The following is a 16,115-nucleotide window of genomic DNA, read 5'->3' on the forward strand; positions in this document are numbered from 1 at the left end:
TAACAGGGAAAAATACAACATACTCTAAAATAGTTGTAATTCCCCAATTAAAACCCCAACAGTACAGAAGAACAAACAAGGCAGGAACAGCAGCAGAGAATCGGCCCTTAATCATTTTTTTCCTTGGTGGGCACCAGACCCCATGCTGCAAGTAGATAGGAGTATGCAAGTATCTGAGATGGAATATCATTCAATAAGGGAGTGAGAGGGGAACCCAGAGATCTTCCAAGCCTAGCCTCGACCAAAAACCTGGTGGAAGAACTTCATCTTACAGGCCCTGTGGAACTGAGACAGCACTCTGCAGGGGGCATAGGGGGGTATGCGGTCCCTCGGGTATTTAGGGCCCAGACCGCGATGGGCCCTAAAGTTTAATACCAAGACCTTGAACTTAAATATACATTTACTTGGATCCTATCAAACAGATCTGCATGTGCAAAAGAAGTTTTGCACCAATTCTCCCCTCTCACAAAAGTTCCCTTGCCATGCTGTTTTTGGGAGTCCCCAGCATTTCAAGCTAAAACAAGAGGTGGGGAGGCAAGAAAACTGTTCTCTATGAACCGAAATCCTATTGCCATGATAGTTTCAGCAAGAGCTAAGCCATTAACTAGCTTTACACATTATATACAAAGGTTGTCAGTTTGCTGGGTTTATACATTTTCACTGTAATGGTTAACCTAAACACGTTTCTTTTTATTAAAAATGCATTTAAAATTATTAAAACTTTCAAAGGGCATTATAGGCTAGAGAAAATACTCAAGGTGGACACCTACAAAACACATATTAGATGCAGAATCTGCCCACCAGACTAACTGTCCATTTCACTTATTTGTTCCTTTGGACTGAAAATTAGCACAATCTGTTCCACAAAGGACAGGTTTCTATTTAATATATTCTACCTTTTCCTATCCATGTCTATGAAGCAGCTTAAAACATAGTAAGTAATAAAATAAGATACAATAATAAAATTAAAAAATCTGTAGACAAAAACAATTATGTGTTTCAGATTAAAATCAAGATAATGATCCTAAATCCACAAAAATAAAGTCACATAAAACAAATAACATCTTTAAGAGCAGCAGTGGTATAAAAGCAAGACTGCAGATAAAATTCCACAAGGAAGGGGAATTCTTTAAAAAGCTCAGAGAAAAAGCTTGTTCACCTAGCAACCCAAAGACTGTAAATCTGGAACTAGGGAAGCTTTTGTGGTGAATAGCTTCACAATTATACCACTATTTAAAAGGCCCCATCTAATGAAAATTTATTCTGAAAATACTGGGACTATTCCCCCACTCTAGCAGTTATTTAGATCAGACATCTCATAGATATGTTGTTGAGATAATATGGTGGGCTAAGAGAATAAAATCACCTTTGGAATCTTCATCAGGGTTTCATAAGTGCTCAAATAAGTAGTGACTATATCACATTTATATACAGTATTTTGCAGGATAATTGTTTGAGATATAGCTCATTTGGACCCATTATGCACGGGGGGAATAGCGCACATTCGGGGTGGAATGACGGTGACTAAAATCACCGATAACGCATGGTGCAGGCTGCAACCGGCCGCAGATTCAGTGCATGCCGCCGAAAAAGCCGCGTTATTATTATTATTATTATTATTAGATTTATTTCCCGCCTCTCCCGATAGGCTCAAGGCGGGTCACGACAACTAATCCCATTAAAATTCCCATTAAAACATCAATCTACTAATATGACGGCTAAAAATCCCATCCCTCCCCCAATTATCAAAGAGGTGAAGAGGAAAGGATAGGGGAGTAGCGTACACTCCAACTCCTAGCGAAACGTGGAAGAAATCGCAGCTTCCAGGTGACCGGGGCGCAACCAGAAGCGGCACTGGGGTCGCCGCGTGCATAATCGGTTACTCTGGGTTTTGCCGCCGTTGCGTCCCGTCCCATTCATAAGCGGTTTGCTTTGCTTCTTCCCCCTCCGCGTTTTCCATGTGACCCGAAATCGCCGTTTCAGCGGCCATGCATAATGGACCTTGGTGATAAATTTAATACTTTATACACTCTAAGATACAAATGTTTTAAAGAACCATGGTGCTGTTTGTTAGTGAAATGTTAGGTACATACTCCTAGAACCCAAAATAATCTTTCTAGGATACTTGAAATGCCATGTAGAACCTGCTGATATGGTTCTACTTTAAAAAATTTTAATTTATTCAATGCCACTAAGACGGTAATAGTAGCAAATTGGAGCAAGACAAAATCCTCTTCTATAAATGAATGGTTTAATAAAATCTGGTGTGTTATTTTGTTGACACAATTAACACAATTACCTCATGATTAACAAGATCACCTCACAAAATAAGCTTTGATTTACAAAACTTTATACTCTTGGAAACTGCATTGGTCTCTAGGGTGCTCCTGGACTCAAAAATCAGCAAATTATCAAAGAACTCAAAGGAGTGATGTTCAAAAGACTGATGCATGTAGAAAACCTTATAATGAAAAAATAAGTGATAATATACATTTATAAATCTTTGCAGATTATTCTATTCTTTATGATTTTCTTTTTCTTTCTTGTTGGAATACATTTTTTCATTTATTCTGTATGTACAGAATTATAAATGATTAAAAGTGAATACTAGCAATAAACAAATAAATGGGCCCTGATGCTCCTTCTCATGACTGGAGTGTACAGACAAAATTCTGAAAATGCTGGTTAAAAAGTTCTTCTTGCTAAAGAGATCTGTTTTCCAGGATGAAGAGCACCCAAAAGCCATATTATTTTCCTTAAAGTGGACTACAAAACAGATAAGATTCCACAAATTTTGATTGAATTTTTTATCAACCAACAACACTCTATTCTGTCTGGTTAGGCTTCATATATTATTTTATTAAGGGTGATAAAGTAATATACACTGTAAAGTAATATACATCAATATAACCGTTTTGATGATGGAAATACTATTTAAACTTTTAATGTTGCATTTTGCTTTTTACGGTGGGCTAAATGCTTTGAAGCAAAATTTAATTTCTAAAACATTAACATGTAAATTGGTTTGCCAGGTAATTGTGAAACTGAACAATGGAATCAAAGACTTTTCAACTTCAGTTACACCAAAACAGAATCTCTGTGATGGTAGATGGCACAGAATTGCAGGTAAGTTAATTAAAACCCAATGAATTATGGCATTTCCTGACCTCACCATATACTGTCTCCTTCCTTTATTATTTGGGTGTTTATTACATTTTAGACCTTTTAATTTTGATTGTACGTGTTTACTTGAACAATGAAGAAGAGGAAAATAATAAGAAAAGAAGAAGAGTTGGTTCTTATATGCCACTTTTCCTAAACAGCACTGGCAGGGAATAATTTTCATAACTTTGAAGGCAGCTCCAAAGTTATACAAATAACTCCCTGCTGGGCCCATTTCAGCTGAGGAAAATCGGGGGAAGGTAGACAAGAGCTTCTCATTCTGTCCCATGTCACAGTTCCAAGCTTAGTTGGGCTCCTGTTGACTTTTAAAATGACATTCCCCACCAACTCACCAAAAACATTTAATGAGTTTATTATATTTCATATCAGTGAGTTTATTATATTTCATATCTTGATGACACAGCACTGTGCATTTCCATGCTCTTACAGTTATTGTTTGAATTTTTGGACAGGTTTGGGGTGGAGAGAGAAAATAATACTGTGATGCCAAGACACATTATAATTATAATTATTGTTATAAGAGGGAAAATTAAATAATCAGTAGCCATATTCAGAGGCAGATGTTTATTTAATGTAAAGTTTAGCTCCAGCTTGAGTGCAGCCTGCCATGATGAAAAGAAGGCATATTATATGTTGACAATGGTTTATTACCATTACTTACTCCTAAATATTTATTTCTTCAGTTAAGTTTTGTCATCTATGCCATTGCCTTATTAACTATGCAAAGCTGCTAGATCACAAGTCTCGTACAAGAGCTAAGCTTCACTGCATATAATTAAGAACTTTTACTTTAACCAGAAAGGACAGTTATACAGATTGAAGTTGACACAAAGTGGAAACTAATTACATTTACTGTACATTTTAACATGTGACAATATATTAACATATCTTAAGGGCTTTTATTTTGTTTATTCTATAATTCTGCCTTGTTCTTTCGACCAGGCGCTTGAAATCTCTGGTGAATATATTAAAAAAGAAACTTGAAAAATTATACAAGTCAAAATGTATACCAGTTCAAAATGTAAAAAGATAACAAAATCCCAACGTATTTGTTAAATACTGTGTCACCATTGAATAAAATATCTGGTGTTCTTGTAGTTATTCAGCAATGTCTTAACATCCCTGTTGGCATGGCGCATTTCTTAATATGTCTTTATGGGATTTAGTTCATTTATGTATTCATTTTAGTAATTTCTATCCCCCGTCTTTTCACCATAGCAGTTTATAGACAATTTAAAATATATATTGCAATAATCTTTAGCCCCAATAATACCCAGATAGTGTGTGGATGACGCCAGTTGAGCCACCACTCTCTGGAGCAGCCCTCCTACTCACCGGCAAGGTTGTTCCATTCCCCTCTTGCTCACTGGGAAGCAGGACCGGTCACCCTCCAAAGCCATTGTTTTCTCCACCAGAACTGATGTTTGAAGCTCAGTAATTTCTGAAGATCTCCTGAAGATTGGCAACCCAGTTGGCTGTACATGAGGAGGAGTGGGGAATCAAGCCTGGTTCTCAAGTTAGATTCTGCACTCTTTAACCACTACACTATGCTAGATCTCAAGATCGAGCGGGGATAGGAAGGCCAGGACCCAGGAAGACCACAGTGCAAGCGTGCGTGCGAGTGCCCATCACCTTCATGGGAGCAACGGACTTTACCTCTAGTCGTGTATTAAAAGCATATTTAAAGGAAATGACAAAAGACCTTTCTTATGAAGAAGAGTTGGTTCTTATATGCTGCTTTTCTCTACCCGAAGGAGTCTCAAAGCGGCTTACAGTCACCTTCCCTTTCCTCTCCCCATAACAAACACCCTGTGAGGTAGGTGAGGCTGAGAGAGACCTGATATTACTGCTCGGTCAGAACAGCTTTATCAGTGCTGTGGCGAGCCCAAGGTCACCCAGCTGGTTGCATGTGGAGGAGTGCAGAATCAAACCTGGCTCACCAGATTAGAAGTCCGCACTCCTAACCTCTACATCAAACTAGCTCCCGTCCACTCTCCAGGGATTTCTGCATAGCACAAACAAATTCCCCATTTTATCCTGGAAAAAGATATCCTAAGAGGGCTAAGGGATGTTGACTGGCCAAAGTTCACCCATTGGGCTTTTCAAGTGAGTGAGGTGTTGAACACAGATCTCCCCAATCGTAGTCTGATGCTCCAACCACTGCACAGCATTGAATTTTTAAGTGTGGCTATGGAGATACAGTATGAGCTATATATTAAAAATATAAAAGAATTCTAAAATATCTGACATCTCCGTTTATTGTTGATTGGTATAATAACTTGGAGCTTTCAAGTCAAAGATTTAGGAGCACAACAAAAATCAGGGACTTCTCCTTCCAGACTTAGCAAGGAACTGCTTTAAATGTCTCTGAGGGTAACAACCATGTGTTTCAAATCAGCACATGGTTATATTATCTATCTAGCCCAGGGGTAGTCAAACTATGGCTCTCCAGATGTCTATGAACTACAATTGCCATGGACAGAGGCTCATAGTAATCTGGAGAGCCACAGTTTGACCATCTCTGATCTAATCCAATGCTGGCTGTTTGTTAGGATGGCTGGAATGATGCTTGAACTCTGGCCTTGCATGTATAGGCACATGCCCAGTTATCCAACTATGGGAGAGCAGGTCCAGGTCATGGAGATGGAACCAATCTTTTCAGTTTGGGGGAGTTTTCAAGTCTATTTCTGAAATAATGTATATTTCATGTGCAACAAAAAGAAGAACAGCAATCCATATTTGCTCTGTATCTTTTGTTTTGCATGACAGTTATTAAGGATTCTAATGTAGTCCAGTTGGATGTAGATTCTGAAGTGAACCATGTTGTAGGACCATTAAATCCAAAAGCAGTTGACCACAGGGAGCCTGTTTTCATTGGAGGAGTGCCAGGTAAATTTTCTTAAATGCATGTTTTCTATAAAATAAAAATTCTTCATTCACTCAGCATGGTTTCCAGTTAAAATTCTGTCATTATTTTACTGAAGCTAAACTTTCACAGTGGAACAATTCTCTAAACATTGAATACAAAACATGGAAACCCTTCACGGTTGGCTTTCAATGCAGCAGGTTGTAGGTATGATAGTTACTTACATGCTGAAACAGTGGATCTAAATTACTACATTTATTTCTCATGTTCAACAGTTTCATATGCTTGAAATGTAATCACTGAGTTAGTAAGTTAACTATACTGAATACAAAATTCCTTTTCACACCCGAAACATGGTTTGTTGTTGCACATTAATATAAAACAACATATGCCATAACGTCCCTTTCTGACTTTTATTTCTGTCATAATCCAGTTCATACAAGACAAAAAAGGATCCGTTTTCCTCTATGTGCAGAGAGCACAACACAGAGCAGAGTTCCAGCATAACCTTTCCTATCTTTGTCATGCCATAGCCACACCTGTACCACAGTGCAGCTACAGTAGGCAAGCAGCAAAATGCAGATCATTCATTGCAAGCATAAGCTCTTCTGCACATCACTGGAAGTACCCATAAGGCTGCACTTCCTGTCCATTCTGGAAGTAATCTTGGTGTCAGGTCTGTGGTGGGATCGCTTTGAATGCTTTCACATGAAACACAGGAGAGTCTTAGTTGTGTACAGAAAGGCCAGCTGCATCACAGGACATTTAATGCAGAGGTTGGATGGCTGAGGAAGGGGGGGGGGGAAACCTCTACTGAAGCCCTGTAAGGAACCACACAGCCTGCTGTCTGCCTAAAGGGGCAGGAGACTTATGGATCAAGACTTTTTGAATTTTTGTGTCACTTCATATTTTCTTTATTATTCTTGTTGCCATATTTGCCACCCTATCTCTGGGGACTCAGGGTGGCTCACTGAATTAATCAGTGAATTAAATACATATGACCAAACTAGTTCATGAAAAGGATTATGCATTGTTGTAAAATATTTAAATTCAAAATGAGTCAATAATCATTAACACTTCAGTTTAATAGAAATGTTTCTAACAGTTATTCAGCAATTGATTTCAGAAATTTTATTGAAGTTAAAAGTAAAATAAATTCTGGCCACATAGCTGTATTTTTTTAAAATCATGTTTCAGTCAATTGCCCCTTTTTTGTATCACCATCTTTAATAATCATTGGTGCATGTAGCTATTTGATTTTTAAACTATTTATGGCTACTTTCTTTTTTACTTTATTGCAGAGTCTCTCCTGACCTTCAGCCTGACTACACGCAATTCCTTCACTGGATGCATCCGTAACTTTGCGATTGATGAAAGGCCAGTGAGCTTCAGTAAGGCAGCTTTGGTCAGTGGTGCTGTGAGCATCAACATGTGTCCTGCCACCTGAGAAGTTGAAGAGCTGCAGTGGTCTGTACAGCACTGAAGGGGGGAAGCAGAAGATGATGTATTTAATATCAAGAAAATGAAAGTTTATTGCTTAGTATATGTCCTTGCTAAAGCAGTATGCTTATAATCACTACTGGGAATGTGTATTCTACCATAAATATATATGTTGTTTTCTGCACTGCACTAAGTTCCTGAGGTATGTGGAAGCTCTCTCTGTTGTAAGGGATTATGTTTACCTATACTGTTGTGTGCTGAACCCAATGAAATCAATATGCCTAACTTGACATAGGACTGCAGCTGTTGTGTCATGAGTGAATCTGACCTCAGGAATCAGCGCCAAAGAAAATGTTCCTCAGAACAGGATATGCACAAGGCAGAGCTCTGAGGCTCTGACTGTCTAGAACAGCAGCGGGAGGCTTCAAGTACCTTTTGTTTGTCTTGAGTCACAACAGCTACACTTCAAAGATGGGTCACTTTCCCAAACTAATCTTGGATAGATTGGTTACATGTGACCAACAAATCAAGTAAAAAGGCTTAACATAAATATTTTAATTCCATCTGCTGTAGATTCCCAGTAGATCTTGGCCATGAACCTACTGGCACCAGGAGTGCAGCATCTGCATAAGGAAGCTCCCAATATCCCCATTCAACTGCCCTCCATACCCAAAGCCAATTACCCTATATACTCGCATATAAGCCTAGTTTTTCAGCACCTTTTTTCACATTGAAAAAGCCCTCCTCGGCTTATACACAGGTATATACGGTAATGGAAATAAAAGCCTGGTGCAGCCAGGCAATCGTTGCTCTGACAGCTTGTATGTAGAACATCAATGGTTTAACTGAGGGACTCTTATCTTTTTTTTTCTTTTGCCTTCACTTCTTCCTCTTCTTAATCACTTCTTCCAATTCTTTTGGTTTCTTTTGTGTGAAAGTGGGGTACAAAACTCAACAGCTATTCATCCTCTTGACTTTTCTGTATTTGTTCTGGGGGAGGCTGGATGGGAGAGCCTGTGGTGATGGACCACTTCCCACCCTTGGCTTATATGAGGGTCAATAAATTTGCCCAGATTTTGTGGTAAAATCAGGTGCCTCGGCTTATATGCGGCTCAGCTTATATGCGAGTATATACGGCACTCATACTTAAAGCCCAAATAGCTTGCAAGACTTGGCAAGTAGGAGTTCAAACAGACCTCCCATTTTCCTTAATGTCTCACAGCACAGCGCATGCATGCGTCCAGATGCACGAGGAAAGGACTGGGATCAGTTTCTGTTAAGACGTACTGGAAACCTTTGTGCACACTTGCTGTGCCCACAAGGCTACTAGATCAAGTCCAACATTTGTCCCAAATACATCTGCTAATATACCTTTCAGAATAAACTACATAATTGACATGCTTCACAAACAATTGTCTTGGCAGTCTCTTTATTTGGTTTTTATATTCTTTATTCATTTAGATGATGGAACGCAGTTATCACAAAGAAATTGGAATTAGTTTTATTCTATTTTCTTTTGAAGCGATTGAGCCACTTATGTGTTTCCACAACTGACAAGTGTAATGAACTGTTCCTTGTTATAAACAAAGATAAGCTTATTATTTGTGCATATGTTACTGTTTTAGCAATCCATTTAAATTACAAAATTCTACCCTGGATGCTAAGCTTTTCACTTCAGGAGAAATAAATTATCATTATAAATGAAGTTCAGGTATAAAATTTTATCCGAAACTACTGTTTCAAAATTTGTATTTTTAGTAGACAATCATTTTCAACATTTTACAACCTATCTTAACACACTACATCCAACACATGATTGTTGGGAATGAAGGCCAAATCTCCGTCTGTGTCAGAAGAGACACGTGCAGGGACTAGCCTCACCTAGAGACTGCTAAAGCAGACTGCCCATCCAGAGGCTGTAAGGAAGGGAACAAGGGTGAGGCCTTGCCTGGATATGCCCAAGCAGCAACATCAGGGTCTGGCAGGCTCAGGTGACAAGCTGGACCTAGGAGTAGGCTAGAGGAGAAAGTCAACAGCAGCTGGGGTCTCTACCTTTCACAGATTCACAAAACAACAGCTCATGGAGCACAGCCAGAAACAAAATGATGACTTGTAAAAAAAAGTTACAGCATGGTGTAAAAAGCAGGCCACAAAGAACCTTAACTTTGAGAGTTTGTTATCACCCACTAGATCAGAAAAAAGAGGATGATTTAAAAACAGTAAAAGAATTAAGCAACTAGACAAAATAATTGTGTCATAATAGGTGATATCAATGATCCACACAATGATTGGGTCAATATATGTTCAAGTCAGAAGAAAGAGATTGGGCTTCTAGGTACTCTCAATGACTGTGCCATGGAGTAGAACTTACCAGGGAGAAAGCAGTCCTGGACTTGGTCCTAAGTAATGCTCAAGACCTGATGAAAGATGTAAACATGCTAACACCAGTTAGGAACACTGACCATAATGCTATTAAGTTGAGCATTTATGTAAATAGAAAGTTGCTCAAAAAGACCAACACAAATACATTTAACTTTAGAAGCGGTCACTTCTCTCAAATAAGGCGACTTGTATAGAAGAAACTAAAAGGGAAAGTAAGGAGGTGTCAAATTCCTTCAGAAAGCTTGGAAACTATTTCATAGAATCATAGAGTTGGAGGGCACCTCATGAGTCATCTAGTCCAGTGGTCCCCAACCTTTATATCACCGGGGACTGGTCAACGCTTGACAATTTTACTAAGGCCCGGGGGGGTAGTCTTTTGCTGAGGGACATTGCTGCCCCCTGAGCTGCTCCACTTGCTTTCCCGCCAGCACCCCTGACTTCCTGCTGCCCACTGAGAGGCGCTGCCAGCAGCAGCTGCGCAGTACCACGCTGAGGGGGAGCCACAGCCATGGCGGCCACTGGAGAGCAGCAAAGGTGAGCCGGTGGCAGAGTGGCAGGGCAGCCCCTGAGGCAGCAGCCAGGGAGGACGATGAGGAGGAGCCGCGGCCCAGTTCCGACTGATCTATGGACCGGTACTGGTCTCCAGACTGGGGGTTGAGGACCACTGATCTAGTCCAACCCCCTGCACTATGCAGGACACTCACAACCCTATTGCTCATCCACTGTAACCTGCCACCCCCTTGAGCCTTCACAGAATCAACCTCTCCGTCAGATGGCTATCTAGCCTCTGTTTAAAAATTCCCAAAGATGGAGAACCAGCCACCTCCCAAGGAAGCCTGTTCCATTGAGAAACTGCTCTGTCAGGAACTACTTAGAACTTCTTTGAAACTACAATGTATAGTACAGGTTAGGAAAGGTACAAATAGGTATTTTAAAAGGCCCGCATGATTAACAAATAAAGTAATGCAGTAAAAGGTAAGGAGGATTCCCTTAAGTAGTGGAAGGCTAGTCCAAATAACATAAGTAAAAGGGAGTACAGGCTTTGGCAAATAAAATGCAAGTCAGAGATCATACAGGGACTATGAGGAACATACTGCAAAAAAAAAAAAGACCAATAATAAACATTTCTTCAAATACATTAGAAGCAGAAAACCATCCTGGGAGTCAGTAGGACCCTTGGATGACCAAGAGGTGAAAGGATTATTAAAGGATGATGACAGGGAAATGGCAGAGAAGCTGGATACATTTTTTGCCTCTATCATTACTATGGAAGATGGGTAGTGCCTGCCCACTCCATCTATGTCGGGAGAGTTGTAGAAAGACCTGAGTTGGATAGAGATGACAAGAAAGAAGGGTCTATGACTGATGGACAAATTAAAAACTGACAAATCAGGTCCCTCCTCCACTCCCGCCTGCAAGCTTCCGGGAGACTGGAATGCCTTTTTCCCCCTACAAATCATATAAAGCAACAAACAAGCGAGCACACTTTTCATTCGACAGGTTTTAAACTTTAAACTTTCACTGTGAGCATCATAACGTCACAGAGTCCCTTACTCACCATGTGCCCGAATGTTGCCTTGCCTGCACTAACATGCATTGTATGTTTGTTTTCTTGGAGATGTGTGTCAACAATTACATGCATGTCTGCCAACAGGCTGTATTAATTAGCGTGGATGGAGGAACTGTGAAAGCTCCTACAGCGTGCTTTTTTAGCCCCCGTTTTAGCCTTGTGTAAAAAGCCATTTTTGGGGGGAAATTACAATGAAATACAGTTCTGTGTGAAGCAAAGAAGCAATGAATTAACACATATTCGTTGCCACATGTGTTTTCGGATTTTTTTAAAATAAAATTTAAAGCGAAAGGGGCATTTCGGAGCCACGAGCGTGATTTGTTTGATTGGCTCTTCAGTTTGAATGATGGGCTGAGGCAGGCAGATGCGCCACAAATTTAGAGCGCCTTGTTTGCAGTTCCTGCATGACCAGAAACATGTGCGTTACCAAAAAAGCACTATGGGTACATGAATATTGCACTACAATTTGCACTGTGTGAAATGTCAAAATTCCACTACAAATTGTAGCGGTTTGAGCTTCTGTGGACATCCAGCAATATTGGCAGATGTGCGGAATGAATCCTAGGCTAAGGTAATGGATACTTTGTACAAGCCATGTGCATCTCATCAACCACTGAAGATTAGGCCAGACACTGCATGTACTAATCCTCCACCAGGCCTTTTTAAACAAGATAAAGCAGAGTTTTCTACTCCCAAAATTACAATAGCTTTTATTATGTGCTTCCATATGCATGTTAGCATATTTGTGAACACAAACCTCTTGATGGTGTCTTGTTTTTTTTAACAAAAATCCAGCTGAATCTGTAAATTTGCTTCACCTTCTAAACTTCTGCCTCACATTTAGGAGACTTAGGAACACACCCGCCTATTTATACGACCTCCAATTCTCAAAACTCTGCAGAATCCAAAGATTTCTGCATACAGACATAAAAGAGTTAATCATTCTTTGAAAACTTTATTTGTAGCATGAAAGGTTATGGTTGTCTCTTCGAATCTATTCCTATATACAGACAGGTTTTCTTTCTGCTGTTACCAGCAAGCACAGGGGTAAGCTTGGCAGTCATCTATACACTTCCTACCCTCAGGATTAAAAGTAAGTAGAGAAAAGATAGTAACAGGTAAACAACTTCTGGCAGCTCAAGGTCAGTATACAGTATTTGCTGGCGTATAAAACTACTTTCCCCCCCTGAAAAACATGCCTCCAAGTGAGGGGGTCGTCCTATACGCCGGGTGCACTTCAGTTGGGATAGACATAGCTGCCCATAGTGGCCCATAGTACTGTAATGTAATGTAACAAACTATATTTTGAGTGGAAATGTTGGGGGGTCGTCTTATACGCCCAGTCGTCTTATACGCCGGCAAATACGGTAAGTACAAGAAGAATACAATGGTGTCCATGCTTCATCCATAGCACTGCACATTTACATAACTGTTCCTTGGTTAATGTAATCCTGTTTGGTTTTGAACAGATTTTAATGTTTTTTGTTAAAATATTAATGTTGCTCTATGCAATAGGAGTGTGTATTTTGAGACAACCAAGCCACAAATATACCCAAACAATAACTTATTGGTAGTTTTCAGTTACATTTTAACATCCCGAGGAGAAACAGGATAAAAAAAAAAAAATCGGGGGGGGGGGAGGTGTCCTGAAAAAATCCCAGATATATTTGAGATCTTCCAGGAATATTTTTTCTTCTTTTTGTTTCTGTGTCTGGAGGTTTCTGTGGACTTCCCTGCTGCTCTTGCCATTTTCAACCCAATCTTGCTAGTTTCAAGAGGGTTTTTTCCTTCACTCTTGTTTCTCTGTGTTCCCTTCCCATTTTCTTGTACAGAGCTTGGATTTGTGCCTCTGTACTTTGAGATCTGAGGAGGGGCACCAACAGCTATGCTGCAAATCTGATGCCTTTATCTCAAAAAACAAATCCCTTAGATAACCAATTGAGTATAATGGTCCCAAAATGGTCCCAATAGGGTATAATGGAGTAAAAAAATAGAAATCCTGAAAAATCCCAAATCTCAATACCATACCAGTATTGGGATTCAGGAATATTGAGAAATACCAATTCTTTTTCTGGTCAAATGCACCTAAGCCCCCCCAAAATTGTTTTGTTTTGGGTTTTTTTTTTTACAACCCTACTCAGTAATTGTACACTACAGCTAATTGCAGACTGCAAAACTAATCAAAAGTATTCAGAATTTATTTCTTGACATTTACTGTATGGACAACACCTTGTCATGTAATTAAGTTCCCAAGTAAAACTGAAAATTTTCACTTCTATAATAAGAATTATACAAATTCTCTCATTCCAGGAACTAAATAAGAAATATTACTATTTTCCTGCTGATGATACAAAGAATCAGTGTTTTTGTAACATCAGCAGCCACTGAACAACTCTGCCCTCACTTCTAACCCATTGGTATGCCAAGCAACCAACATACTTCACACATAGGAAAAAATGAAATTCTGCTGCAAAGCTAAAGGTCGTTGAATGTAAGCCCACCACAGCAGTGAGCAGGAATCAATATCAAATCATTCTCAGAATAACAACTCACATCAAAATTTGAAAAATACAAGATGGCTGTGCCCACACACACACACACACACACACACACACACACACTTTTTTAAAAGATCCGTTGTAATTGTTTTGATTTCATTGGCCGCCTTGAGCATGCGTGAACGAAGTATAATAAACTAAGTTCATATTATATTGGGTGATTACAAAATACAGAACCTTCAAAATGCATGAGCTCTACCCAGGAAATACAAAGCACTGGTTCCTAAATGGCACTAATCCTCCCGTCACTGAAGCCTTCTGTGCCACCCAAAGTTGTGCTCCCATTGATCAGTGGATCTAAAGAAACAGCAGGGGGAGTCAACTGGGATTCTCCAGCAGAAGAAAATTAGTAAAAATTTCCCTGTCCTCTCCTCTGCAGATAGAAACATGATTTCATCCGACAGAACTGCTGCTGTGCCAAGTGAAGCCAGAGAAAATAACACAACAGTGCACAACTGGATTGAAGTGTAGATAAAGGTTTATCAATGAACTAATATACCTGATAATAACAGAAACAGAAATAAGATCCTAAATACATATCTAGCTGAGACAGTAAATATGGAACTTTCAAGGAGGAAATTGTTCTAAGAGTACCAGTTTGGAGACAAGGAATGACACTTAAAAGGAGAGAAGGTGCTAATGACCTCACTATCCTAATTGTCTTTTTACTACCCCCTAAAGTGTCTTCTTCTCTTCTTTGTACAATGGATGTTGTCTATTCCAACGTTAACAATATGCCATCTTCAGATCCAAGCCAAATGCTTCAATATATCATTAACTTTATGCGTTTTCCCTTAACAGTCAAAACAAGTTCATGAGAATATTGCTTTGCATTTGCTCCATATTATAGAAATGGTGCATCACACATCTTTTAAAAACTAAAGCTACTGTGATGAATCTTAGACAACCTTGTCAGAGTACAGTGACAGTGACTACCTCCTGAGGGAGGTGGTACCATGCTAGACCCATGTCAAGACACCAACTGGGGCCAGAGGGCAGACTCCACAGACTAAGAAGCCAACAAGCCCTGTACCAATAGGTGGGGGCAGATAATTAGCAGGAGGGGTTATGTGAGGTCCAGTGAGTAACACTTTAAGGGCCAGATTCTAGAGAGAGAGTGCAGCAAGCAAGGAGGGCAGCTCCACAAGGGGCACAAATGCGCATGTGCGGCAGGTCTGCGCATGAAACTGCCACACGTGCGTATTTGCGGCCCCACCAGGCGCAAACGCGCATGCATGCATGTTTGCACAGGGGCTGCCGCATATGCACGGCGCACGGATCGCCCTCCCCCCCAGCCTTTTTCAGGTTGCGAACCACTGCACTATACAACAGTAACCAAGAGTTTATCAAGTAAATATCCAGTGAGGGGAGTCCAGCAACCTGCTTCATGTGGTTTTGTTTGCTTGTGACACTGGCCAAATGGAACAGCACCTCCTTCCAAGCTTGCAACACTGGCTATGCTGAGACACAGCAGCAGGCCAGCAGTGAGTCCTGTCCCCAGCTCGTGCAGCACAGGAAAGGCAACTGTAAGCCACTTTGAGACTCCTTCTGGTAGAGAAAAGCAGCATATAAGAACCAAGTCTTTTTCTAAATGTTGGCAAACTGTTTTAAGTGTCCTCAATTTTACAGGTATTTACTGCACCTCATAAGCTGCCAGTTTATTCCTACTATCATTACCATTCTACAAAAAGAACAAGCAGCAGAGGGTAGGAATAAATTAGCATTTTTCATATTTGAGAGAAGAAAACAGTTGGGCTCCCCAAAGATAGGTACTGGGACCAGTGATGCTTAACATACTCATATATACTCTAAATCAATGTGAAAAGTGAAATGAAGTTGCAGATCGAGTTGTTTCAAGTGGAGATGACTAACAAAATGACAAACGATGATCAACATGAGTGCAAAGTGATGCCTACTGGAGGGGGATCCTGCTTCATTTACCGATGGCGCCTAATTTCTCTGCCACCTGCCAGGGGAAGGGAAAAGGGGAGCGCTGAAGATCCGGAGACGGCGGAGATCCTCATGCGCTCTGAACAAAAATGCCGCTCCTCTCCACTAGGCAGGAGCAGGGGCATTTCACGCGCGCCTTAACCCGCGTCGGGAGCAAACCCCAGGC

At 40.2% G+C, this 16,115-nt stretch overlaps 1 protein-coding gene across 1 annotated transcript in view; it reads left to right on the top strand.

Moving 5' to 3' along the window:
* LAMA4 (laminin subunit alpha 4) overlaps positions 1-7,653 on the top strand; it is a 117,118-nt gene extending 109,465 nt beyond the window's left edge. Inside the window, exons 36-38 of the mRNA XM_077301695.1 lie at positions 3,033-3,126; positions 5,953-6,072; positions 7,351-7,653. Of these exons, the coding sequence (XP_077157810.1) occupies positions 3,033-3,126; positions 5,953-6,072; positions 7,351-7,496 (360 nt within the window). The 3' untranslated portion in view covers positions 7,497-7,653. The remainder of the gene's footprint in view (positions 1-3,032; positions 3,127-5,952; positions 6,073-7,350) is intronic.
* The last annotated feature ends 8,462 nt before the right edge of the window (positions 7,654-16,115 follow it).

Source organism: Paroedura picta, chromosome 1 (genome assembly GCF_049243985.1).
Source record: "Paroedura picta isolate Pp20150507F chromosome 1, Ppicta_v3.0, whole genome shotgun sequence".
Classification (NCBI taxonomy): domain Eukaryota; kingdom Metazoa; phylum Chordata; class Lepidosauria; order Squamata; family Gekkonidae; genus Paroedura; species Paroedura picta.